The sequence below is a fragment of the Juglans microcarpa x Juglans regia genome, chromosome 1D (genome assembly GCF_004785595.1).
Source record: "Juglans microcarpa x Juglans regia isolate MS1-56 chromosome 1D, Jm3101_v1.0, whole genome shotgun sequence".
In the NCBI taxonomy this organism is placed as follows: domain Eukaryota; kingdom Viridiplantae; phylum Streptophyta; class Magnoliopsida; order Fagales; family Juglandaceae; genus Juglans; species Juglans microcarpa x Juglans regia.
Window position 1 is genome coordinate 38,000,768 of NC_054594.1, and position 27,913 is coordinate 38,028,680.

Consider the following 27,913-nt stretch of genomic DNA (forward strand, 5'->3'; position numbering starts at 1 on the left):
CTAATACTAATTAAAGGTAACAAATTATAACTTCAATGGGCGCCAGTGATAATGTTAATTGCACTTGTTTTTTTCTTGATCTGGTAATGATCTTGATATCTTGAAAATGAAATTAAGCTAATTAATAATTAATATAGATTCTGCTAGCTAGCTGCTGCTCAGCTTGATCTTGAATCTCCATCCTAGCTAATTAATTTTCAGCTTTTGGCCACCCCCGGCGTGGAGACTGATCTAACATTAACGATATACAAAATGAAAATACTCAAAACATTAATTAAAGGCCAGTCTTATTGATCATCTTCAAATACCTTACTTACATTAATTGCATGAAAATATAAGCTCGTATTGAGTTTACAACAGCTAACTCCTGCATTTATCTATGGGATATAATAGAAATCATTAATTAATTATTCAATTTCAGTAGTACTGATTCATAGTACTGCAATTACATGCTAAATATATAGTAATACTTAGAACGGCTGATCTCGAATGCACGCTAGATCTGGGTCCTAACCGATATGGGGGACCTGATAAACGATGCCTTTCTCATCAACCCAAACCCAAACCCTATCGCACCGGAAGTCTTGAATGACAACCGATCCTTTTGGCACGATCACAGCATCAACAAGAGGATTCTCGCGCTCAATCGTCGCCTCAGCAATCTTCCCTTTCACTCCAACGAGCTCAGGCCATGAACTCTTACCTGCACATGATCATGCAGTCTCAATAGACTTGAATTAGATAATAATTAAAAAAAAAAAAAAAAAAAGAAAGAATACGGTCATGTGTACCTAACTGATCACATATAATATTACTTACAACAAATGAATGATGATAAATATTCATTACCTTCACACTGATCTGATGCCATTTCTAGTTTTCCTTCACAATCTTATAATTTTGATAACACGATCGTTGTATGGATGTGGTGAGAATCAGATGGGCCGGGTATTTATAGAGAATCACTACCAAAGCGATAAGCTCGACCGATCGAGGTCTGTCGGCGTTGTTTACTATCTGGATATATATCAAGCTAAGGGTTTGGATCTTTCATTTTTCTTTGTCAGATAACTTCAAATAAAAGCAAAGTACTTATCTTTGACATAACTAGCTATCACCATGAAATGCCCATTTATTAGATGCAGTTTTCTTTGAATATTTAACAACTAATTGGTCAAATTTTCCCAAGGGATCGATTCAAACAAAGAGAACACAAAACAATTACTCGTCAAATTCGTATAATCCACACAATAATCATAAACATTATATCACGTGGCAACTTGCCAGTCCTCAAAATATAGCTAGTGCTCAACTTTGCGAATAATCAAAGGGAGTCGCCTTCTTGGACCATTATGATGAGTAGATCAGCTGCTTGGGCTTATCCAGTTGGTGCATCCCGGGGCTAAGGTGCAGGAGAAGATAACCCACCGTCATCATGCACGGTTTGGACTGGACAACTGTAGTCTGTTGTCTAGGAAGCATAGAACTCTGCCAAGCCCATGGAAAGAGCCTCAGGAGCCGCTCCACATATCGAAACGTTTTGGGCCGGGCCCGGAATCGGATCATAACATGACTGGAAAGAATGTCTGGAAATTAACTTACTTTCACGCCTGCCTGGGGTGACAATTCCTTAATAAAACCACAAGCTGCTACATCATCCATCATCAAAACCCTCAACTTCATTCATCGACAAGCTTTAAAGCTTTAAAGCTTCAGCAATCTGCTTTATCTTGATATAGCTGCGGACAAACAAATATAACACTAAAACATTAGGTTCAACAACCTGAACAAAACCATGACATCGGAAGTCTCCATTGCCAGAGGCCATATACGATTGTTACACCAAACATTATGCCCGTTTAAATTGTTACACCGAAAGTGTTTTGGGCTTCGTCTATCTTCCCAGCTTTACCGGTAGCATCTACGAGAATGTTGAAGGTTATAACATCTGTTAATATTTTCTTGCCTAATTACTATTTCGTTCTTCAGACTCGTGGCTTCTGTCCATTACTCTTGCACATTAAACGAATCAAAAGATTTATTAGTTCCTCATTACATGCATTTAGTAAGAGCATCTGGGTTCCTCCCTTCGTAACAGAACATTGAAGGTCATAACATCTGGCGAGATTCCAGAATCAACGATGTGATTATAATACGAAGGGACGTCCCTCAACAAGGGCTGTAAATCCATTAATCATTTACATCCCATTATTTTACACCTTCCGAGTGATGTGCATGAAGTTATAGGCCCATTTTTTCTTTTTTTGATTCATTTGGGGAGGAAGTTGGGGTTTATGCCAATAGAGGACATGCCTTTACTAATTATAAGCCCATTTCGTTCTAAATAAAATGTCCAATACTACCGCAGGAGCGGAAGGGGATCTACTCAACAATCACAAAATCTAAACGCCATTCTTTGGTGCGTTTTACTTCAGATTCGTCCGCTGCGTTTATAAAAACTTCTGGGCTGCAATTCCTCAGCCTCTATAAAAAAGTTGGGCTGCGATCCCATAAGATGCGGCGGCTAGTCGCTTGATCACGTCCTTACAGTTTTAGCTGAAAACAAACCTTCGCGTCCATTGTGTTTTTAGCTGTTTACAGTCTACTTTGGAAAACTCGTGGCTGAGAATGAAGCATCTTAATATATTCCTCTGTGTTTAATACCCTCACAAGTCACAACATAATGTAAAAATCTTCCATAAAAGATTAAAAATCACATGTACTTTCTTGAAGAAATGGTCATCAGAAATTAAACTACACATTCATAAACGTGGGTAGTTGTAATTGATGTTTCTTTAAGATGTCTATTAAAAAAATTTCTTATGCAAAGAGTACTGACGTAAAGGGTATATCTGATGATGCATGGGGATGCAGATAGTATGAAAAATTTGTAAAATCCTGACATAGGAATCATTTTTCTGGATTAACATTATCAACAATGTTGCATCATTTACTGAACCTTAAGCCACTAACATGTGCAGAGGTTCACCCAATAACAATGCAAGTAATTTTCCTGAAATTTACGAGAGCCCTCTTCACAATAGGCAAAAGGGCCCTGCTTTTTAATCAGGTTCAATTCGTGCATATTATGATATTAATAAAAAACTAAATTTACATCTGAAATCACAGATGACTAGATTCGCAGATTCAATCCAGCAAATCTACATAGGGCAAATATTTCAAAAACAAACAGAAAGCATGATTCTGCTATGTTGAGAACCCAGAGAGTTGGTATGTGTAAGGATCCAGTACATCTCCTTATACAGAGAAACACGGTTGAGACTTAGCAGTAAGAAGAGAAAAAGAAGACGACGGAATAATGCTTTATTCATTAACTTTCTGCTGCTACGCTCGATCGTGATTACTCTGTATAAACAGAAGTAAAGGTTTGCCAGATGTACCAAAGAAGAAAACGGGGCCGTCCCGGAAGAGTTGAGACAGTGCCTGTGTTCAGGGAAACTACGTATTTATAGGCAAAGGAACCCTAGGTGCTTGGTGACTGGTGTACGTCTCTAGTAAAAGTGTAAAACCCTAGCCTTGGGCAGACTCGATGTGGCATTTTAATTGGCACCGCTCAGATTCTGATCTGACGGTGACGGTAATGGTTTGCCTTAAAATGGAAATTAGTGGGTGCCCATGTGTTTGTGATTCGAGCGGTGCTACTCTGCCCCGCTTGGTGTTACTGCTCATTGTAAAATTAGTTTTATTTTTTTATTCATATTTTTTTAATATATTTAAATATTTTTAAAAAATAAAAAAAATACATCTATACATTTAAAATTATTTTCTTCATCATTCAGTTAATAAAAAAAAAAAAAAAAAAACGGAGCAGTATAATTTAGGCAGCATAGTAGAATTTTTCTTGTGATTCATATGAACATCAATCCTGTATAAATAATTTTTTTTTATTATTATTAATGTGTTTTTATTATTATTATTGGGCTTGTGAAGATGAAAATTGAAGTGGTGGTTCTACTACGGTCATGCTGCGAAGTGTCCACTAAAAACTGAAAGCTCCTCTTTCAGATGTACCTTTAGCATTGAAAATCCTAAATTTTCTCTCTTTTCATGTTGCTAAAAATTGCTAATTCTTCTGCCTCGTCTTCGTCTTCTTCTTCAAGACATGCAATTCGAAAGGGAAAAACCCAACACTACCTTTTCTCTCTTCGCAAAACCCCACTTCAAAATTCTTCCTCGAGTTCCATTCCCATAAATAGTAAGGGTTGCAAAGCTCATGTGACTCCAACCCAGTTCGAATATTACGTGAGGGGTGCGTGTAAATCAGGTAAAATAAAGCTCAATGATGCGAAGAGATACTTCGATAGATTGGTTCAAGAACAACCCTTTCCGGCAATCGATACGTTTAATCATGTATTGGGGTCGGTTTCCAAACTGAAATACTATTCATATGTGTTTCTTATGTATAGGAAGTTGAATTGTGTTGGTGTTGGGCCTGACTTGTACACTTTGAACATTTTGATTAATTGTGTTGCAACTTGAATGTTGTGGATTATGGATTTGGGCTGTTTGGGAAGATTGCGAAGAGGGAGTTTGAGCCGGATGTGGTGACAGTCGGTAGTTTGGTAAAGGGTTTGTGTAATGATGGTAGGGTTCATTATGCGCTACAAATGTTTGATAAACTGTGTGAGAAGAGACTTGGAGAGAGTGTGATCATATATGAGACTCTTATTGATGGATTTTGTAAAATGCACGAGATTGGTCGAGCTTTGGAGATGCATAGAAGGATGGTGAAGGCAGAGTGCAAGGTGAATGTGCTAACTTATGGCATGATCATCGATGCTCTTTGCAAAGATGGGTTGATTAGTGAAGGGATGGAAATGTTCTCAGAGATGATCGATTCGGGCATTCATCCAGACGTTGTTGTCTACAGTTCGTTGATTAATGGATTTTGTAGTTTAGGACAATTTAAAGAAGCTGTGAAGTTGTTTAATGGAATGGTCGGTCGCGGTATTTCTGCTGATTTAGTCACTTATAACACTTTAATTCATGGTTTTTGCAAGTCAAGTTTGTGGAAAGAAGCCACTATAATTTTTACGCAAATGGTGGGACAAGGAATTTCTCCCTGCGTAGTGACATTCACGATTCTGATAGATTGTCTATGCAAAGAGGGGAAAGTGGCAGAAGCTTGTGGCATATTTAAGTTGATGATAAAGCAAGGCAAGGAGCCTAATTTATACACTTACAGTTCAGTCATGAGCGGTTTAAGTTTGGTGGGTCGGCTGGATGATGCAGAAAAGCTGTTTAACATGATGGTGGACAAGGGTCTTAAGCTCGATGTTGTTAGCTATAACGTGATGATTAGTGGCTATTGCAAGAGTTGGAAGACCAATGAAGCTATTCAGCTCTTTCAAGAAATGCAATGCAAGGGATTGAAACCCACTGCTGTAAGTTACAACACACTTATAGGAGCACTGTGCCATGCGGGTAGAGTTAGAACTGCGCATAAATTATTTAAAGAAATGCAGAGTTCTGGCCCTTCTCCAGTATTTGCTACGTATTCTGCTCTATTGGGTGGACTCTGCAAAAATGGACAGATTGAGGAGGCAATGGATCTGTTGCAGTCCCTAGAGAGTACCAAATCTGAATCTGGTATTCAATTTTTTAATTTACTAATTGATGGGACGTGTAAGTTGGAAAAAGTTACTAAATTGGAAGAAGCGCGGAAAAAGTTGGAGGAAATCTCAAGCAAGGGCTTGGTTCCTGATGTTTCTACTTACAACAGTATGATAGATGGCCTATGCAACAAAGGAATGTCATTGGAGGCTTGTGAGTTGCTTATGCAAATGGAGGAGAAAGGTTGCTTACCAGACTCCATTTCGTTCAATATCATGATTCAGGGTCTTCTTCGAGAAAAAGAGGTCCAGAGAGCGATGCAGCTCCTTGAGTTAATGCGAAAGAGGAACTTTTTACCCAATGAAGCAGTCACATCGATGTTGATACACGTTGCCATGGATGATGAACAATCTTGTGCAATGCTCCAGTCACTTCCCTCGTTCTTGGAAACTTAAAGAGTTTCCTCTTAAGCACGACTCTGGTCAATCTATGCCTTCCATTCTTCTTTTACTCCTTTGACATGTACAGTGGCGTTTAAGCTGGCTTCCTGCTTTTTTGCTTGGTCAAATTTACACTGTACATCCCTGAAGAAGTATCAAATTCCTATTCCTTTCTCCGTTCTACTACAATTTTCAATACAATTCCAATACCTACTTCGACCATGTGACATGTCAGTCTTACTGAGCTCATTCTTCTACATTAGTCTGCACATAAATGTAACATCCCGCAAGCAGTGTTTCAGTTCGCAATTAATGACTACTTTTAATTCTTGGGATCAGTTAATTCTCTACTCCCCAAGTGAATGGTGGAAGGGCACGATGAAAATCAGCATAAGTCCTGTTGAATTATATTTGTTTTGTGGCTTAGGTATACTTACACAAGTTTGTATTCCTATGAAAAGTTGCGATACATGTTGAAAATCTTTACAGGACCAGCCCAGCCTCCCCACACCAAAAAATAAAAAACATTAACGTACAGAAGGAAGGAAAATCAAGGAAGGCTCAACATGCTGTAACTTACACTTACCTAGTGTGAAGCTAAATGCGTGTGGTCCTCTGTCGACCACGAGGCCTACTCCCTAACACAAGCTTTGAAGTGCCTGTAACATCTTTTGCAGGTTCTTCCTCACTTTTCTCATCATCACTTCCGTTGTCAAAACTCTCTGTTTTCTCAGAAGATTCTTCTTCTGGCAATTTCCCAGCAGCTTTTTCATTTGAAAGCTGACCCCGAAGCTCTCTGAGTTTTGCTTTCTTTGAATTCAAGACCCCAAGAAACTAGAGGCAGAAAAAAGGTCAAGTCATGCATAATGTTTGCAAAAAGATGTAAATGATGATTATGTCTATTTAGATGAAATAGACATAATCCAGTGCTTTGCCAGCTGCATCCATAGATGAAATATAATGATGATATTGATTGCATCGTGATACATACATGTACGTGAGATAAAAAAATCGCTTTTACTGATATTAAAAAATATCAAAATATTTAACATAAAACATCACTTCTAGAAGTGAGCATTCCGATTTCATCTCACTAATTAGATGTGAATGTGAAAGATGCACTAAAATTGTGAAAGAGGCTTAGTCACATTCAAATAATTAGTATAACAAGAGAGCCTCAACCATATTCGTGCAATCTTCAAACCAAAAATTACATACAAAATAGAAAATAAATAAGAGAGGCAGAAATCTTGCAAATGAATTCCATAACCGACAACCAGATTGCTGCAGCGACAAAGCAGGTTGCCCCTAACATTTATTAATTTAAGTAGACAACCCGTTCTTGCGGATGAAGATAATGAACATAAGCCACCTGATGCTTAACAAAATCGTTACTTTAATATTTGTTAAAGAGAGGGGGTAGGGGAAGTTTAGATTAAATGAGCAGCTTCAGGATTGAGAAAACAGTTTTGAATCGTTAGGGTTCAAAGTGACCTTACTTTTGCAGTTTGCCCCTCTTTTTGCTGGCTTTGTATTTATTTTCACTCGCAACAAGACAAATTAGCCTTATCTTGAAAGAAAACAAAAACCTTTCCAGATCTTCTAATTAAACCTATAAGACGGAGGCTACCATTAATGTTTCACATCCTAAACTCAAACTAACGGGTACAAGTACTAAAATATTATTCATGTCAATATACCGTGTAGATTGATTATGCCATAACCTACATTTGGAGCTCAATTTGCAAAATAAAACATGAAGAAAAATAAGGAGAAAAAAGTACTGATGCTATGTAAGATGCTGAGAAAACAAAATAACTTATTGAACTCACCTTTTCATATATTGCAGATTCGAACTCCACCTTCTCATCATTAATTTTTTCGCTCTGCGCTAGACACTTCTCAGCTTCCACTTTTAGCCTCTCAAACGATTGAGTTTTTCTGAAAATTTCTTCCTATGCACGCATACAGTGTACAGAAATATATATAAAACAAACAAATTACTCGTATATGCATGAGAACTACATATCTCAATTCCAGAAGAATACCTTAGAAATAAAATATAATAAAATAAAAGTGGCTAGTAATTTAATAACACGTTTAGGAATTTGTTGAACAAGATCGATGTCATATTGCTTTTGAGAGATTTTCCTTAACCATTATCTTGCCCTCTGTTTTTGGTTCATGGATTTGTCTCCACCAGTAGAAATACATCGCATTGAGATAAACATGTAAATTGCTTGCGTTCTTTTGAAGGGAAATGCTTGGGCCACCGAGAGGTGGTCCTGAGACATTTTCCCAATTTTTTTTTTACTTAGTGATTAAGGAGTGTTTTTTAATGATGTTGTGAATTTTTTTTTTTAAATGGTCAAGGATATTAAAAAAAAAATGTATGAAAAAAAAAAGGGCCAAATGGCCTTATTAGGAGATTCTCTCGGGCTACACCTCGGTGGGTGTAGCACCGTCCTCTTTTTAATAGTTTTGCATTATTTTTTCTCAACAAAAAGTAAATATGGAAGCTTCACTGAATGTCTATAAAGCAGCAAAACAAAATGTACAATCATACACTTAGCCTTATATTTGCATCCATGAGAAAGTCCAATATCCCTGCTGTAGTTTCCTTACTATTGGGTGACAGTTGACACTTCCACCGCCATTCTAGTGTTGTGCCTTCCTTGTCAAAAGTCCATGACAACTGCACAATGAATACCATATCCAGTCAAATAATTACATAAGCCCCTTCACGAAATAAAGTCCTCGGAACTTTACTCTTCCATTTCCATAGAACAAGAAAATGACTATCTAAAAAAAGTAGCCATGTAATAACTACAAAGCATTTTGGGTCTATTAGAAGTAAAAACTCATAATTCTAGGGAAGACAATTATGATTCATCATTTATATTGCTATCATTATTCACTATAAAGAGGTAAATGGGCCTCATGGATTGGGGACTTGGAAGCATATTAGTAGGGATGGGAGGTGTTTTTTCGTCACACTAGACTTGTGTTGGGAGATGGTTCTAGAATAAAAATTCTGGAGCGACATATGGTATGGAAACAATAGACTAAAAGATTTATTCCCTTCAGTTTTCAGGATTGCATGTGAGAAAGAAGCTTCAGTGGCTGATTTTATGGTTATAGCTAGAGATCAAGTACAATGGAACATCGTCTTTAGCAGGGCGGCCCAAGACTGGGAAATTGGTTTTGAAGAGTTCTTCCAACTGTTGTATTTTGTGAAACCGAGCATCCAAGGAAATGACAAGTTGTGGTGGGTACCGGCTGGTAAAGACATATTCTCAGTTCGATCATTCTATAAGTCTCTCACGTAGGTCCAGAACACTTAGTTTCTTGGAAGAGGATCTGGCGTAATAAGGCACCTCCCAAAGCAACCTTCTTTGCAGGGACAACTTCACTGGGAAAGATCTTGACGACAGATAATCTGCGAAGATGAGATGTGGGGTGATCATACTAGATTGGTGCTGCATGTGTAAGAAGAGTGGTGAAACTGTGGATCACCTTATATTGCATTGTGACGTTGCTAGAGCACTATGGGCTGAGGTGATCAGCAGGCTAGAGATAGCTTGGGTTATGCCCACCACAGTAGAGGTGCTCTTGGCTTGTTGGACCAATCTATGAGGTATTTCACAAATCAAAGTCGCGTGGAAGATGGTTCCTATTTGTATTCTATGGTGCTTATGGTAGGAGGGACGTTTGAAGACAATGAGAGATCTTTTAAAGATCTTAGATATTTTTTTGTTAGAATGCTATTCGTATGGGCCATAGATATAGACTTTAATGGCTTAGACCTGGCTGAATTTCTTGTTTCCTCTTCTTCAGCCTAGATAAGTGTTTTCCATTTGTATATCGTGTGTACTTTGGGCTATGCATATTCTATTAATACAATTGTTTACTTGTCATAAAAAAAATTACCGAAAAGTACAGACCCTTTTGTGGCCATCTCCGGCATCGGTGAACCGGTAGACCGAACCGGGCTGCTGAAACCCTAAGTACCGCTCAGCCAACTGCACGTACTCGGTCACCGGCTGGTCCCACTGAGCAGCGCGCGCTCTCACCTCCTCTTCCGACGCTGAATTTGAAAAGTCCAAAATCGAAACGAAAATTCCAGTGAGCTTTAAATTATTTAGTTTCGAAGTTCGATTTATAAGAGATTGAAGTACCGTGGCAGATCCAGGCGTGGAGGCCGTCGGTGATGGAGAGGTCAAAGCGGGACTGGGACCAGGTGCACTTTACGAAGATGGGCTCGCTATGTTGGGGTTCGAGCTTTAAGCATGTATGTCGGGTTGACTCCATTGCTGTCTTTCACTTCAGTTCAACGAGATTTTGGAAGACGGGGAGGGGAATAAGAATTTGGGTTCTATTTCTCGGAGAATATGGATCCTTTCCCGCCTCGTCAAACCCCTTTATATATTAAACCAGCTCGTCCAATACAGAATTCGTTTGGATAGTTAACTCCTCTGTTTTAAATTTCATATCGTACCGGTTGGCATGATTGAAATTTTTCATTTTAGCCAACCGGCCGGTACAGATACTATATTTATTTTATACCGGCTAAAATACCGGCCGGTACCGGCCTATATTTTTTATTTTTTTTTATTTTTTCAAACTACAAGCTTATTTTTTAATCTCCAATTCAAACTAAACTATTTATAATTTATATATATATTTATATATAATTTATTTATATATAGACTATTATTTTGGAATATAATTTTTATATATATTTATATATATAATTTATTCATATATCGACTATCCCGAAACGTTATTCCGAAACAGTATCAGTATCGAAATATTTCGTTCCAGTGTCTTGACCGGTATGGTGTCCGGTACGGTATTCAAAACATTGCTCTCAATTCATCTCAATTCATCATTATAATTTTTTAAAATTTCAATACAAAATATAATAAACAATTAAATTTTTTCAAATTTTAAAATAATAATAATATTAAAAAGTAATATTCTAACAATATTTTATCATCTCAACTCAACTCAACTCAACTCACTCTAACATCCAAACACAACCTAAACCAGCTCTCTTTAGAAAATAAAATAAAATAAAATAAAATTCCCAATGTAGAAAAACAAATAAAATATAGACAAAAATGCAATAAAATATTTTATCATTAAAAATGAGACCAGCTTAAAGAAAAGAATAACCACTCTCTCTCTCTCTCCCTCTCCTCACCAAGGGCATCTTCGTAAAAAAAATTATTTAACATTTTATAGTACGAAGATATTACATTACATGCATGCATGCCTTAACATTACACACCCATTACCCATTTTAAATAGGATATGCGGTGATCACTTTTACATAGATAATATGCAAGAAAATATTGACGAGTGAGATCCGTGTCACAGCTCACAGCCTCACAGGCTTATAATTTTATCGTCAAGTCGGGTCCAGCGCATAAAAACAAAAACATCGGGGTCAGATTTGCAGGAAGGATATCCTGGACTGCTCGCGAGACGCACTTGGGCCGTGTTGCAGGCACCGTGCAGCCTCCCTTATATAATTACGCATGTAATGGCTATATAATTGCTATCAAAACACACAACCCAAAGAAAAAAAAAATGGCCCCGAGATTCCCTCCTCGCCTGCCACTTATCGTGCTCTGCTTTTGCTCTTATGTAATCGTCGCTCACAAGTATGATGACCCAACAGCCAAAACCATGGAGGATTTTTCTGGGTACCCAATTCAGGAGCCTTACTCTTTCATTCAAAACTCCTTATCTTCACTATCCGTTGAGATGGAAAGTTTACAGAAACAGGTACTAAACCCAGTGTTAACGTTATGGATGGGGTTTTCATTCGCTTGGAAGTTCAGGATATTGGGTTTGAGGTTTTCAGAATAACTTGAGTGCGACACTAAGAGTTCTGTGCGTGTGCGTCCGTGTGTATTGTTATTGTTTAATCTCAGAGTTGTTGTGAATTGTGCTTATTAGATCGATGAACTTGCTTCTTTCTCGGATACACCTGCCCCATCAGTGACTAGGATCCTGTACACTGAGAAGGATGTTTTGGCACGCAGGTATATAACACAACTCATCTCAACTAAGGTTTATTTCCAACTACATGGGGTCATTTTTTAAAAAAAAATAAAAAAATTGGTTATGTGATAGTGATCTGACCAAATGAGTTTTTCTCTTTTAATGACTTTAGGAGGTTTGGCATGCTCCAAATGCTTTGTTCTATTTATTGTTGATTAACCTAAAAAAGCAGAAAATCTTACTCCGGATTGGAAATCCATGTGGGTTGAATTGCCCCATCTTTGTTTTATACTGGAGTTTGTGTGTGATTTCACCATCTCGAATTGAACCATTTTGAAAATGGCACCAATTACTGTCAGGACCGGAACTTATAATTTGGCCTGGTTAAATCATGGAAAGAGGTGTGCTATGGTTTATAGCTACCTTGGGCAGTCACGATAGTCACCAGCTGGTTGCTCCACACATTTCCATGTATCCCACCCATTATTTGGTCCCTGACCTCGACATCTTTTTTCTATTAAAATGATCTCATGCTATTAATTTTGCAACTGAGTTTAATTTCCTTGAACGATTGCACTTCAAATGATATATTCATACATTCAATTACATTATAGCTTTTGATGAATCATGCAAATGTTCATAGGATAACCAAATGCACCCATAGTTGAGGACTCTTGCCTGATCTTGGAATCTCAGCAGTTTGACGCATCTACCATTTACATAAATTAGTAGATTGATATGTTGGTCACATTTAGCATCACGGAGATGTTAGAGTATGATTACATGTTAGAGTTTAGCTAGGACTAACTCTGCATGTGAGCACAGCAAATAAAATTTTTTCAGTATTGATTAATATGGGATAAAGAAAAGAACAATGTTGAACTTAGAGAAGTCTGATACCATATTGTTGAGGTTGAACAAAAATATTTTCTCATAAAAATGGCAAACTGGCACACTTTAATCAAAAAAACAAAAGACTCTTGGACACTTAACACTTTAAATATATAGTAGGGCCTCACTCAACAACTTTTGAACTAGCGCCTATACCATACACTCCACAAAAAACTCACTTCACTTGACACTTGGGCTCACTGTCAAAAAGCACACTCAATCAATTGACACACAAGCACTTGACTTTTTAGCTCACTTTTACTTGCTGACCCACACTTGCTCACACTCACCTTCTCATACACTTACCGATACACAAATGATGAGCTATGGGCTCCACTTTACAGCCACTTTGAAATCGATGAGGGAAGGTTTTTCATCCACATATGGTCGGTGCTTGGAGAAGTTTCAAGATATCTAATTGTTTAAGTCGGTTTTAGGAAGTTTCTCAAAGACCATGTAGTACTAGACTTTTCAAGAGGAAATGGTTGAAACCAAAAAAATAATTTTCTAGAGAAGGAGCAGTGTTGCTGCCATTTAATAAACAAGAAATTGTGTTTGAGTTTGTTATAAAAATACTAAGCTTCTTCTTGATATGAGGCTTTCCCTTTCCTCATTTTATCCACTTGTAATAACTAACAATGAACTGCAGGTACATCAAGAACTTGATGGGACTCTCTGGTCTCTCTGTCAGAGAGGATGCTGTTGGTAACATTTTTGGCCGATGGTGAGTCATGTCTACATCTTTGAATATTGTCTATTTTCAACTCAAATCTTCTTAAATTCCTGCTTCTTGGGGTTGGCTAGAATATATTGCTGTTTTTCAATTAGAGTGGAGACAATACCCAACCTATTACATATCTAAGGTGTCATTTTTCTTTTCTTAAAGATTACCTTGGGGCCTCCAACTGTAGAAATGGTATAATTTGTAATATGGTTAATGTCATCCATCTTGCCTTTTATCTTGTTATGGTTCTTTCTACTTTCTTTTTTTATCTTGCTTGAATGTCCAGATTGGTTTGGTAGGGAACTTTTACTCAAAGCAAGCTCCTGTCAATTTATTGGTTATGAAATGCATCTAACTTGGTCAATTGGATATTTGTGAGAGTAAATTTATTTTCAATGATTAATGAAAATAGTTCCATCATCAGCGTATGCCATTCTCTCTCTCTCTCTCTCTCTCTAGCCAAATTGAAATCGGGGTATCATAATGAGCTTTTTTGCATCTCAATCTCATATTTGCATCGCTGCCTCATTTACCCCAAAATTTTCTTCATCATTATATTTATCAAATGGCTTGCACTAAGCTATATTATGCAGGGATGGCTATGAGCCTGAGCTTTCTGCAGTGGCAACAGGTTCTCACATTGATGCTATTCCCTACTCTGGGAAGTATGATGGAGTTGTTGGCGTTTTAGGTGCTATAGAAGCCATCAATGTGCTAAAGAGGTTTGAAACTTTCTGTCTGATGTTAAGGCAGGCCTTCTAAAACAATTTCCATCTTAAGTATGTTTCTAGATAGGCAAGCCTGCTAATTTAGCATGGTTAATTTTGTTTACCGTGCCTGTGCTTATTATGATCAATAAAATTTTGTTTACCAATCAAAAAAATTTAGCATGGTTAATTTAGCTCTTAATTACCACGCAAATCCATTAAAGATATGAGAAGTGCATAACTTAACAGATGGATATATTTTAAGATTTTTTTTTTTTTTATAAGTCAATATATCTCTGGAAAGTAACAAAGAGCAGCGAGATGTGTGGAGAGTGGGATAACCCAAGGAGTGAGCTGATAATTCTCCTGAGCCATACCCTAATAACCCAAGGACTGAGCTGATAATTATGTAGACATCCTTCTTTCAAAACAACAATGGAACTAGAGGGATCCTAAAAGGAAAATTGATGATATTCTGACCTTCTAATTTTGAAGTGACAACCAAAACATTTGAAACACTGTTCATCTGTTGATATGAACCCGCAGGAATAGAAATCCATTGAACCCACAATCAATTTGAAAACTCCCCAAGAAAGCCAAAAATCAAGTCAATGGATGGAGAATCTAGACCCGATAAGAACTCATTTCAAGAACCTAGATTATATTAAAATCTAGACCCGTTGAAGAACCCGTCTCAAGAACCCAGATTATAAGGAGGAACACTACGAAGGTTGTGATTTACCTTTGATAAGTTCGAAAGTTCAATCAAGAACAAGAGGAGAGAAACTCAACTCACAATGAATAAATTCATCAAATTTCATAAATTTCTTAAAATGAGGTAACAAAGAGTATTTAAATCAAAACCTAATTAAAACCCTAACCAAAATAAAGCCCTAACTTCCAAAAATACCCCTGAGTGAATAGTGCCGCGGCTACAGTACGTCGCTATAATAACTCGGCTATAGTACTTTTGAAACCCTAGTTCGCTACAATACTTCTTAAAACCCTACTTCAACAAAATAATAAATTTCCCAACATGCCCTTGCATAGACCCCCCTTTAAGTTCTTCCCATAATAAACTCAATTATTCTAAACTAATAAAATAAGTCTTTTAAATGAATTAAACAAGTTGAAAGCCTTCAAGTGCCCAAAGCCTTTAAGTCATGTTGTTGCCCTCTTCCATAACTTATCAAATTAATCAAAACTGGATCTTCATCCTTCAAGCCTATCTTGAATGTTGGGCTCTTGCTAAACTAGTCCCAAGTGGATTGCATCAATCCTTGCATTGCCTCCTTGATCTTCTTGGCTCTTGACCTTGTAATTGGCCCATCTGGAACTTGCAAAAGATCTTTAAGATTAGGTCCATGTTGGTGCCCATCATCTGTGATGGGTGGCTGATATATCCATTCATCCAAAGATTCCCAAAAGCCTCCTGAAATTGGGTTCCAGCACTTAGTATGCTATCTTATTTTCCATTCATCAGTTGAAGTTATAGCTATAAGAAACAAATATGCAAACTACTCTATTTTTATCTCATTTTCATAAAATGATATCGAAATGGTCATTTTGAACTTTTTGCTACATCATATGAATTATGATATTCTGAGGAATGTACAAGTTCCTTTTTAAGTTTTGTGGTTCTTGCAAGTCAAACATGTAGTTGCAACTATTTTTGGTCCATGGTTTGTTGACTGGTGGCTTTCTGCAGATTTGGTTTCAAACCTAGAAGGTCACTGGAAATTATCCTATTCACCTCCGAAGAGCCTACACGCTTTGGGATCAGCTGCTTGGGAAGGTTTCTGTATTCAAAATATATCTTTATTGCACTATGTCACTCTGGTTACCATATGAGTTGGATTTTCCTTCACGATATCCCATTCTCTTCCTCATATGTGATCTTAAATGTGCAGCCGCCTATTGGCAGGAAGTGAGGTACTTGCAAAAGCTCTGAAGACAACAGTTGGTGCTAAAAATGGATCATTCCTAGATGCTGCGAGATCTGCTGGATATGTAAAGGATGACAATGACTTGTCCAGTGTATTTATAAAGAAAGGAAGTTACTCGGCTTTTGTGGAATTGCATATTGAGCAGGGCCCCATCCTGGAGGAAGAAGGTGGAATTATTTCACTGCTAATGATAACCTTTCTTTTGCTATGTATTTTAAAATCCCATCAATCCAATTGTTTTCAATCCAGGTATATCTATTGGTATTGTAACTGCCATCGCTGCCCCCGCAAGCATCAAAGTGGAATTTGAAGGCAATGGAGGCCATGCAGGGGCTGTCCTAATGCCAAATAGGTGATTTTCCTGGATGTGAAAACCTCTCTCCTGGCTGTAATAACACTGTGAACTTGTGTTTCTTTTTTTCTGGTTGCAGACTTCTCTAAGTAGTTTTTTTTTTCAATATTTAATCTGCAAGATATTTCCATTCTATCATTATAATTGCTTGGACTAGACATGTTTTGGTCATTTTGTTTCTGTTTTGGTTGATTTCATCAGGCCCTTGCTTGCAATTATGCCATTTCGGATTCCCCCCTCCCCCTGGTTTCTCTTCTTTTATTTGTCCATTTGAAGAACCAGTTTGCATATTTCAAAGTAATTCCAATATGGAGTGTACTTTGTGTTGATAATAGTGTATTTCCAGCTGTCAAATTTTCAACTCTTTTAGAAGCGGATAATTTTTTAGAATGTGTGTGTGTGTGTGTAAATATCACACACTCACATTTGCTTGTTCACTTAAACAATAGTAGCTTTTTTTTTTTCCAATTTGGAGCAGAAATGATGCTGGCCTGGCAGCTGCAGAGTTGGCATTGGCTGTGGAGAAACATGTACTAGAATCTGGATCAGTCGATACTGTCGGTACAGTCGGTAAGCCATCCTTTCTTCATACCTACATATCGGTTTTTTTATATTTATCTTTTTTTAACTCAATAGTTGAGCCCTTCTTCCATTTTCCTAAACCAATTGTCTCTTCTTTTCTTCCTTTGTTAGTGTAGAGGTCCATTATAATTTTACATTTCCTGTTTCCAAGGTATTCTGGAGCTTCATCCTGGAGCAATTAACAGCATCCCAAGTAAATCACACCTAGAAATCGGTATGCTTCTTTTCAGTTAATAAAATTACCAGGAAAGCATATTGTGCCAAGTATACTTAGGATGGTTGTTTCCATGGATTTTGGTACAATAGCTTGTTGTTAATGCCTATTAGGTTGGCTGAAGATATTCATATATATGACCCTCACATGCTGTTCCTGTTCCAAATATTGACAGTCTGAGGTATTGGTTTATTTGGTTTCCTAGCTATTGTTTTCGATTTTTACTTGTATGTTTTGGCAGACACAAGAGACATTGATGAAGATCGAAGAAACACTGTGATTGAGAACATTCGTCATTCTGCAATTAGAATAGCGAAAGGACGTGGGGTGAGGCTATTTGAATTCAATGTTATTAATCAAGACCCACCGGCCCTTGCTGAAAAAGCTATAATCAAGGCCGTGGAAGCTGCATCAAAAGAGCTAAACCTAACTCACAAGTTCATGATTAGCAGAGCATACCATGATTCGCTGTTTATGGCCAGGTGTGAGAGACAACACTTGAGATTTAAATCTTGTAACCACACTTGATGTGCACATTGTTTTCCAACAGAATGTCATGTACTATCATGACTGTGGTTCTTGTTTTCCCCACTTTAGCTCTTCGGTTTCTAATGCATAAAATAGGTCCTTGCTGTAGATGCTTCTCTTGTGCTTATTGAATTTTTAGCAAGAGCTAATTAGGACAGCATTCTTTTTTTTTTTTTTTTTAATTCAACATAGTTACGCAGCGTAGCTTTTTGAGGGAATTCTGGGCTATGGAACGATGGCATTGTTTATCTGGCTACAAAAATTTTCTGATCATGCATTTTAACATTCTTGCAGAGTATCTCCAATGGGCATGATATTCATTCCATGTTACAAGGGTACGAGCTCTTTCCTCTTTTTCTATATCAAATGTTATGGTTTCATATTTCTTTTTTAATGTTCTCACTTTTCTTTAAAATATCATTTCAAATATTATTGAGGAAAGCATGTCAGTTGCCACTGATTCTTTTGCTTTTATTTGGAACTCCAATGTCACCTATATGGTATGCATGTAGACCAAGCATAAAAGTACACTGGTGTTCTAACATTGAATAAAAAGAAATTGCACGAGTGCAAAAATACACTGCAATGCCCCAATGGAAAGCCCAGACCATATGGCCTATACTCTAAAATGACTATCAATGATACAATTGGAGCCCCATTGGAACTTTATAAAGAGCAAGAACGTCTCATTCTCAAGTAATGTGAGATCTCATTCGCCACATACCCTTATTCCTTATCATATGGGGTATCACAATCTCTCCTTAAATTTTCGACGTCCTCGTCAGGTTTGTCCATTGGAAGTGGCACGGCTCAAGTCTTACATTTCTAGTTGGGATAGGTTTTGATACCATTTGTAACGCTCCAATAGAAAGCCTAGATCACATGACCTATACTCTAAAAAGACTAGTCAATAATACAATTGGAGCCATATTGGAACCTTATAAATAGCAAGAACTTCTCTTTCCCAAGCAATACGGGATCTCATTCACCACCTACATCCTTATCATATGAGATATCACATACACACAGACGTATACAAGCAGGGATGAACATCTCAGTGGCATGGGGTAAGATAGGAAGAAAATGATTTGTATAGGCATTGGGATGCAAGTCTCATATAGGCATTTTGAAAAAAAAAGTGGGACCCACCATAAAAAAAAATTAACTTTTTCATGGTGGGTCCCAATTTTTCAAAGGGTGTGCACTGGACTCACATACTCTAGGCCTGTCACTAGCATTACTCAAATAGGAATATACAGAATTTGTGCGCGTAAGGATGTCGATTTTCTGGCAATTTTTGTTCAAGTTATCAATATGCGCTTAATCTACTTAAAATTAATTTGGTTCTGCAGGTTACAGCCACAAGCCTGAAGAATATGCCTCCATTGAGGACATAGCAAATGGGGTCAAGGTATTAGCCCTGACTCTTGCAAAGTTGTCCCTGACCTGATGCATCATCCATAATTATTGTCAAATAATATAAGATTTAGCATATTAGAACTCATTGAGAAGTTTGATTTCTTCTTTACATAGAAAGCAAACTGCTGGAGAGTCTTCTTTAGGATACCACTACAGATCTTAGCACCTTTTCTATGAGTATCCTTTATTTTTACACACATTCATCTGGCATGTGTTTGTGCACACCCGTGTGTGTGAGAGAGAGAGAGAGAGAGAGAGTGAGAGCTGCAAAGTTGTAGATCTCCTGTATTATTTGGGCACTGAGATGAAACAGTTCTTTTCTATCTTACAGAACAGTAAAATACAAAAGAAAACATATAAATGCCAAGGTTCAATTAGTGGCAGCTCTAATTGGAACCAGCATAATCAAACTGTAAAAGTGTGAAAAAAAATACTGAAATCTAAAGCCAGGACGAAAACCCGATGATATGCTTCGTCATGTCTTTTGATCAGCAGACTTCTTTCATGCCGTAGCAACAGTGGTCTTGTCAGCCTTTTCCAGCACAATCTCAATCTGTAAGTGTGACAAAGAGAGTTGATAAATATATTTGACCGGGAAAAATAGGTAAAAGTAGCAATGAATGAATAGAAAGCAACCTGTGGTTTGTGGATCATACGGCCTTTCTGACCATCCATTGCACCAAAAGAAGATGTCGTTATCCCTGTTCCATTTTCCGAGTTACATAGAATTTTAATAACTTCGATATTGACCGCAGAGGTCTTTTATGAAGTTTGTATGGCAAAAAAGATATTGACTCCTTACTTTTCTCGATCGCCAATCCATTACGTTTGAGAATCTCAGCGATTATGACAACAGTAGGAATTGCTGTATTAGATCAAATAGAAGTTAGCCACAATGACAAAAGATTATCAATGGCTTCTAAAATGCATGATGTAAAGTGCTAATCATCATGGATTCATGATGGGAAATTCTCAGTCAAAAGTGTCAATAATTAAGATCTGACTTTCAAGCGGGCAAAAAACATTGATGGATCTAAATGGTATGGCAAGAACATTGAATAAAGTTTCGGACAAAGAGATATAATTTAAATAGAACGAAAAAGGGTAAGGATTCGAGAATTATACCCATGCCCAAGGCGGAGAGCTCGATATCGTTGTACTGTTTTATGAGCCTCTGAAACGAAAAAGGATGGTTAGACAAAACAGCATTAGAAAAAAGAAGATACTTAATTCGCTGCAGCAGAACATGCAAACTGAAGCAGCAGGAACTTGTTTAGAAGCGTAATCGAACCCTCCACAAATTCCAATGGAATGAGATGGTAAATCAGTTGCCAAAAGTACTTAAGAAAAGTTACCGGACCTAATTGAAAAACAAATGAATTAGAGGAAATGACCCAATTTACCATAGAATTTTCCTTTGATGAATACAACCCAGGCGAACAAAATCAAGACTTGAAAAACCAGTTATTACAAAACAGAACAAAATCAAGATTCAGAGACTGTGAAGATCAAGTTACAGATTAAGTAGCGCCCAAGACCTAAGGGTTTAAAGCCATTAAACATCACTTTCAAACATACTTCGAAAACAGCAATAGAACGAAGAAACCCCCAGTTCTTACTTCAGTAAAACCCTCTCCAGATTCTGTGGTACTAAGAAACGGGAAAAATAAAGCGAAAACCTGAGCTTTCCACAAATTCCAATTACCCATTTTTCTTTCCAAAGTAAATAGATTCTGATCCAAGAAAAAAGAGGAGAAAGTAGGAACATAGAGAGAGAGAGGGAGGGGCGGGGGAGTATACCTTGGCAAGATTGAGATAGAAGAGGAGGGGTTTCTTGGTGTTGGAGACCTGAATGTGATTCTTCTTCTTCTTGTAAGACTCGGTAGCAGCAGCAGCATTGCCCTCGACACCAACATCAACTACAACAGCTGGCTTCTTGTTGTTGCCGAGTCTCTCTGAGGCATTCTTGGCCTCCTCAACAACCACGCTCGCCTCCATTGAAGATCTCTCTCTCTCTCTCTCTCTCTCTCTCTCTCTCTCTATCGGAACTGTGAAGAGGGCGGGAAAATGTGTTTGCAGGTAAAGAATCTAATGCTGAATGTGTGGAATGGACGGTGACTGGAGTGGATTGTGAATTTATACAAGTCTCTTCCCGTTACACGGACGGAGAGCTAACCGCCAATGGACGCGTGGTTGTGTTCGATTGGAGGGGGGATTCTTGGCGGCAAGCTTGTACAGTTAGTTAGTTAGGCCAGCCCCCATCAGGTCGTTACTCTAATTTTCCTGAATGACCAATTTGACCCCTGCAAAAAGCAAATCCATTTTTCTCTTTCATTTGTGGCATTACCTAGCCACTTCAGAGTCTCAGACTACAGAGCTTGCCTCAACAGTCTAAAGAAGATGATAAATGAAATTAATATATTTTAATAACAAATAGACAATAATATTTACATGTAGCCTTATAATATTAGAATATAACATTCTATTTTAATGTAATGTAGTTTTATAATAATAAATATTTTATTATACAACAAAATTTAATTCGTGAATCTTCAAAAATACGACCGTTTAAAAATAACACAAATTAGGAAAATGTGATAATTGCAAAAAGGAAAAACTACTTTGCCCTCTCAAGCTTACCGCTCAATTTTACCGCTCGCCAATTTTTTTTATTTTTTATTTTTTACTTAGTGATTAAAAAAGTAATTTTAAGTGTATTGAAGTATTTTTTTTAAATATTTAAATATATTTAAAAAATGTGAAAAGGAAAATGAAAAAAAAAACAAAAAAGTGAAGAGCGGTAAGGTTGAGCAGGCTACTTTAGGTAGCAGAATAGCCCGACTCTTGCAAAAAAACGAAGTTTTACGTTTGGGTAGTGAGGTGATCTTAGATATTCTGTAAATAAAAATAAAAAAGTAATGATAAAATATTGAATAGTAATAAAAAGTAGATGAAAAATAATAATAAAATAATAAATAGTAATGGAGTATTCTCATTCCTTAATATAAAATAATAATAATAAAATAATACTCATCTACCCAAACTAGACCTTAAGGTTGGAAGAGAAAGAAGAGTATCGAATAAAACAAAGAATATTTAAATTAAATCGTAAGAAGAGATGGTTAAAATAAATAATGGGATGTAAATGCATTGAAAAATGGATAGTTAAAATGAAAAAAAAAAAATTGACTAATTTTAACTAATTATTAAGAGTAATACTACAAACCAATGTTTTGAATACCGTACCGGACGTCGTACCGGTCAAGGCACTGGAACGAAATATTTCGATACCGGTACCGTTTCGGGGTAGCGTTTCTAGATAACGTTTCGAGATAGTCGATATATGAATAAATTATATATATAAATATATATAAAAATTATATTCTAAAATAATAATCTATATATAAATAAATTATATATAAATACATATATATAAAAATTATAAATAGTCTAATTTGAATTGGGGGTTAAAAAATAAACTTGTAATTTGAAAAAACGAAAAAAAAAAAAAACACACACAGGCCGAAATATCGGCCGGTACCGGTCGAAATATAGGCCAGTACAGGCCGAAATTCAGGCCGGTACGACCGGTACCGGCCGGTATGGCTGGTATTTTGGCCGGTACGGAACATATATAGTATCTGTACCAGCCGGACGGTCGAAACAAAAAATTTCGACCGTACCGGCCGGTACGGTACGAAATTTAAAACACTGTTACAAACAGTTGTAGAGTGTGTAAGTACTGCAATCATTTTGAAAATGTGTGGGCCCACTATTAAAAATAATTTTTTTTCATATAAGTCATATATTTACTCACTTTTTTCAAAATGATTATGGCGCTTGTGCTCTCTATGATTGCAAATATCATTCCTCATTATTTAATAACCTGATGTGAATGCTCTTGGGTCGTTTCAGTTGCCACTATTGTCTTCAGGTTATACATCGGTAAGGTACCATTTGGATAATAAGTTGAGATAAAATGAGTTGAGATAAAAATTGTAAGTTGAATAAAATATTGTTAGAATATTATTTTTTAATATTATTATTATTTTGTGATTTAAAAAAAATTGAATTATTTATTATATCTTGTGTAAAAATTTAAAAAAATTATAATAATGAGATAAGATAAAATATTTTTATTATCCGAACGGGACTTAGAGAGTCATTGGGAAAATTAAATGGGCCTGATTACTTTAAAATCACTTTTTCCTTTAAAAAAAAAAAAAAAATAGCACACAGCCTCCACCCTGGTCTCACCTGGACCTCTCTTGGGCCTTTGGTCATTGTTTATTGCTCGTTTCGCCTCTTGCCTTTGCTCGAGATGTCACTGCTCCATCCTCCTCTTGATTTTTTTCTCTGACTTCGTTGTTATATTTGCTTCAATCTGTGGGTTCCTCATTCCTGTTCGTTCGGGGAAGCATGGAAAGCCTGTTTTGGTTGAATCAACTCCTCTAAAAAGCCCATTCCAAACTTTAGATTCTGTACTCAATAGGTGAGAAGAGCCAACAATAAAATAAAAACGAAGAAGAGCCCCCCAACTAGGGGTGCTACCCAATACGGTGCGAGGTAGCCTCCTCTTCAACCTCCGGCCCCGCATCTCGGGGGTGGAGTATCCAGTCCCGCATGCTGGGGGTGGGATAGACTCCCAATCTATCCCGTCTCCGCCTACTTCAATAATAGATTACATTTCACTAGGCACAAAAATTATTTCTAGATCTAAAAGTGATCAAAAACACATTTGAAGACTCAAATTGTAAATTTAAATTTATAAATATGACTATAATTTAAAAATTATGTACTCTTTTAAATTTGCTAAGTGTGAAACTTATATTGTCAACAAAGTTTTGAATACCGTTTTGGTGATCGTTTTGGTTAAGATATGTAAATGAAATATTTCAATATCAGTACCTTTTCGGGATAGTCTATATATAGATAAATTAATTATATATGTATAAATTATATTTCAAAATAATATCAATGCAAGTCTTAAAAAGTTAAAATACATATTTATAAAACTCAATAATACTTGTAAGTTCTCAAGCCAACAATTTAAAAAAATAATTACTCGTCCTCATCATGAAAATGAGGGTAAAGATTTGATTTTCAGTCATCGAGAAAAGGGAATTAAAAAAAGTTAAGAAAATAGTATTTAGATGTGAAAATTTTAAAAATACAAAAATATAAAATTTCGGTTGGTACACTGGAAACTGGCCAGTACACCGAAATGGCCGGTATTGACCAAAACACACCGAAATGGCTGGTATTTGACCTGACACGAAACCCTTATCTCACCCATATCGGTTACTGTTCGGTATGGTACATACCGACTGGTACCGGTATGGTATTCAAAACATTGATTGTCAAAGCAATCTATAAAAGAGTCACCCTACTACACTGCAACTTACATAAAATATTAAGTAAAAATTTTATTTAATACATATTGCTATATTTATATATAGTAAAAATAATAAATATTTATATATTTATATTTTTTTTAAAAAAAAGAAGTGCGGGGTTGGGCCCTACCTGCCCCCGCCGCTAGGGGGCCAGATGAGGGGACAACGGGTCCCCGTTGCCCACCCTTACCCTCGACCTTGCAAATTGGGAATGCTTGAGACACATTTTACACTATATTAATAGTGTTATTTGAAAATCTTTACCGCATACCATCTATATTACATAATTTAATTTATAAAATTCAAATCTTAAAATTTATTTTTAAAATTAAATTATGTCATATGAATAATATATGTTGTAAATATTTTCAAATAAAATTATTCTTTGCGACATTGTCAGTAACAATGATATATTTACGCACTAACTTATGAATGGTTAGTAATTTTCCAGGCCTAGCAAGCTCGACCTTACAAATCAAAACCTATCTCATTCAAATATTGGAGAGACCCATCTCATTTATGATAACAAATCAATTACATGCATAGTGCCTCCATGAAATCGTTGGTCCCCAAATATGGTTCGGTCAAGCTGATGCCTCTGTGAATGATAAAGAGGTTCTCGTTGACCTTGTTAGGGATGGTCCTATTAAAGAGCTCTAGTTGAACAACTAGCTTCTTCTTGTGCATGAGCTCCCAGATTCGGTTGGCCTTGTCACCACTACAGGGGGTAAAGACGAAAGGAGTTTCCATGTTATCAATGCTTCCTCAATGTCAACTGCGACAAGAACTGCAGAAACCCCAGCTTTCTGGGCATTTCGAACCTTTAAAGTGAAAAAATAATTTCCACGATCGACCAAAACTAAGGTCAGGAGAGCACCGGTGTTCGACTTGAAGGAAATCCCATCGAAGCCTCTGCAATCCTTTTGGTTCTCCTTGGGGTGCGCCACAACTCCAGCCATCACACTGATAATTTTTCAGCAATTAAGTTTACTTGACAACAAATAGAAACGAAGAAAGCCATCGAAAATTAATGAGAGAAAGAGAGCAAGGTATGGAAGGAGAATTGTTGGCTTTTCAGGTTTAAAGTGATACTGCTAGAGACAAATGTTAGAGAAGAATAAATGTGAGGAAATTGCTTGAGAAGATGAGGAGCAAAGATGGAGAAAAGAAACAACATTTGGGTCAAACTCTCGTCTGGTGCACAGGAAAATAAGAGTGCCAAAATCCTTACCATTGATGCCGATAATGGTTCTCATCACTGGTTTCACTTTGTTTTTGGTTATGGCTTGATAATAGCCTGATACAATCGTTGGAAAGGGAGGTAATGGAAGAACCGATAAATTTTTTGAAACAAAGGAAGAAGAATTCTCGTTGAGACTGAATTCCTATTTTTCTTTCATCATCTCTTCGTGTCCATCTTCCTACAACGCATAAAATTGATGATCCAGGTGGGTTAAATTTTTATTGACGTTGCTGGTGAAATCTTCAAAGTCGTTCCTGACATCCTTGAATGTCTGTAGGATAATTTCAAAACGTTGTTGTGATTGTTCAAGCTGCTACTTGATTTTGAGCAACGATGTGATAATCTCTTTCATTTCCATTGATTGATGAAGCTGTCAAGGAAAACATAGCTCTAGATACCACTTGTAACACATCTGATAATAGATGTTTGGGTGACTAGAAAATATAAGAGAAAATACATAGAAATTGGTCACATTCGAGGTTGACCTAGCCTCCAAGAGAAAAGAGAAGGAAAGCAGAATAGGAAAATATTTTCATTAAGGTTCTGAATGATTCTTCAGAGCCAAGTTGTTCATTACATATAACCCACGTATTGGGCCTGGGCTAAAGTAAACACAAGACAATAAGACTAAAATCTGCATGCAACTAGTTATTGCTATGGGCCTAAGCCCACTACTTGTTACAATCCAAAGGCCCATAAATAATCTAAACCAAAACACGAGTAGAAAGAAGTAGAGTAAAAGGTAAGGGTGACCCATGGACTAAAGTTGAGTCCAAGTTAATTAGGCTTGTTACAGTTGCTTCAATCTATAGGTTGTCTAAGCAATTTTGGATGGGGTTAATGTCGATTCGTGGCCATGTAATATTATATATATATATATATATATATATATCTCTCTCTTTATACTTAAAAGAGGCTATATATATATGAACAGTAATGAACAATATTTTATGTTTGACACTTTTGTTTTCCATCAATGCCCCTACGTAAAAACTCTGCTTTTTTCAAGTAAAGCTGCTGCTTTTTTTTTTTTTTTTTTCCGCTAGGTTCTTTTACTTTTATATTTTGCAATCCATGTGCTTCATCTATTCGAGCTTCTCTTGAATTATACTGCAGAATATTTTATTGGTAGGCATCTAGAAACGCCGAATGGGTAAAACGTGCACAATGGGATTGAAAGGGTCATTCATTTGTTTGTAAAAATGTTGCTTTTCCATTTTTGGTCTGCTAATGTTGTGCATTTATTGGCCTAAAAAAAATATAAACAAGAAAAAAAATAAAAATGAAGAATAGAATATCAAAGATGCGTTGTGCATGTGAAGAAATATTGTCCAATTAAATCACAAGTTATAAAATTAAGCAGAAATCATACTATTAACCAATTTAATTCACAACTCAGATTTATGCCTCTTAACCATTTTTTCTATCTAAAACCAATAATAATGTCATGAAATAATTGAAATATATTGATTTTAGATGTATAAAATGTGTAATAATTCAGCTGAATCAATACTTCATGAGATTGAAGGTTCTGGGTTTGAGTCATAGGTTGGTTAAACTTATTGCTGTTTGAGTTAGGCTTAGTTTGGATCTTTAATTCCTCTCAACTAATCATTACAATTTTTTCAAATTTCAACACAAAATATAATAAACAATTCAAAATTTTCAAATCTCAAAATAATAATAATATTAAAAAATAATATTCTAACAATATTTTATCATCTTCACTCAACTCAACTCAACTCAACTCACTTCAACATTCAAACATACCCTTAGTAGTTTTTAAGTAGAATGAATTATATTATCCTCGTAGATCTTATCATTAATTTTTTTTTTTTTACACTGAATATTTATATTTTAAAGTAATTTATTTTATAATAATACA

General features: G+C 36.4%; 5 protein-coding genes and 1 non-coding gene across 9 annotated transcripts; 2 read left to right on the plus strand and 4 right to left on the minus strand.

The window, feature by feature from the left end:
• Window positions 1-270: 270 nt before the first annotated feature.
• On the minus strand, window positions 271-1,006 carry LOC121252160 (glu S.griseus protease inhibitor-like). The gene is made up of 2 exons (XM_041151655.1): window positions 850-1,006; window positions 271-703 (listed from the first exon to the last, which is right to left on the minus strand). The coding sequence occupies exons 1-2, from the start codon at window positions 869-871 to the stop codon at window positions 510-512; spliced, it is 216 nt and encodes a 71-aa protein (XP_041007589.1). The 5' UTR covers window positions 872-1,006; the 3' UTR covers window positions 271-509.
• A 1,930-nt stretch (window positions 1,007-2,936) lies between these two features.
• Window positions 2,937-3,065, minus strand: LOC121243548. Its single transcript, XR_005936176.1, has one exon. It is a non-coding gene; the product is annotated as a small nucleolar RNA snoR74 (small nucleolar RNA).
• An 872-nt stretch (window positions 3,066-3,937) lies between these two features.
• On the plus strand, window positions 3,938-6,195 carry LOC121252165 (pentatricopeptide repeat-containing protein At3g22470, mitochondrial-like). The gene is given in 2 exon segments (XM_041151666.1): window positions 3,938-4,486; window positions 4,489-6,195. Coding segments are annotated over 2 exon segments (1,959 nt in total). The 5' UTR covers window positions 3,938-4,068; the 3' UTR covers window positions 6,030-6,195.
• Window positions 6,086-10,447, minus strand: LOC121252176 (DNA repair protein XRCC4). Of its 4 annotated transcripts, none has more exons than XM_041151695.1 (6): window positions 10,193-10,447; window positions 9,959-10,101; window positions 8,581-8,709; window positions 7,847-7,969; window positions 6,601-6,848; window positions 6,086-6,148 (listed from the first exon to the last, which is right to left on the minus strand). In XM_041151695.1, the coding sequence occupies exons 1-5, from the start codon at window positions 10,323-10,325 to the stop codon at window positions 6,612-6,614; spliced, it is 765 nt and encodes a 254-aa protein (XP_041007629.1). In that variant the 5' UTR covers window positions 10,326-10,447; the 3' UTR covers window positions 6,086-6,148; window positions 6,601-6,611. The 4 variants fall into 4 exon arrangements, with proteins under 4 accessions (XP_041007629.1, XP_041007638.1, XP_041007612.1 ...); XM_041151704.1 differs by having other exon boundaries at window positions 6,144-6,158; XM_041151678.1 differs by lacking the exon at window positions 6,086-6,148 and adding an exon at window positions 6,270-6,411.
• Window positions 10,448-11,452: 1,005 nt separating this feature from the next.
• Window positions 11,453-19,584, plus strand: LOC121252192 (ureidoglycolate hydrolase). The gene is made up of 12 exons (XM_041151718.1): window positions 11,453-11,807; window positions 11,982-12,067; window positions 13,567-13,641; window positions 14,235-14,363; window positions 16,057-16,143; window positions 16,259-16,461; window positions 16,544-16,646; window positions 17,125-17,216; window positions 17,380-17,442; window positions 17,684-17,924; window positions 18,265-18,305; window positions 19,323-19,584. The coding sequence occupies exons 1-12, from the start codon at window positions 11,610-11,612 to the stop codon at window positions 19,418-19,420; spliced, it is 1,416 nt and encodes a 471-aa protein (XP_041007652.1). The 5' UTR covers window positions 11,453-11,609; the 3' UTR covers window positions 19,421-19,584.
• Window positions 19,585-19,647: 63 nt separating this feature from the next.
• LOC121252200 (uncharacterized protein At2g34160-like) lies at window positions 19,648-21,709 on the minus strand. The gene is made up of 5 exons (XM_041151730.1): window positions 21,190-21,709; window positions 20,515-20,563; window positions 20,192-20,254; window positions 20,026-20,090; window positions 19,648-19,942 (listed from the first exon to the last, which is right to left on the minus strand). Exons 1-5 carry the CDS (start codon window positions 21,385-21,387, stop codon window positions 19,892-19,894), a joined length of 426 nt encoding a protein of 141 aa, XP_041007664.1. The 5' UTR covers window positions 21,388-21,709; the 3' UTR covers window positions 19,648-19,891.
• Between the last annotated feature and the right edge of the window lie 6,204 nt (window positions 21,710-27,913).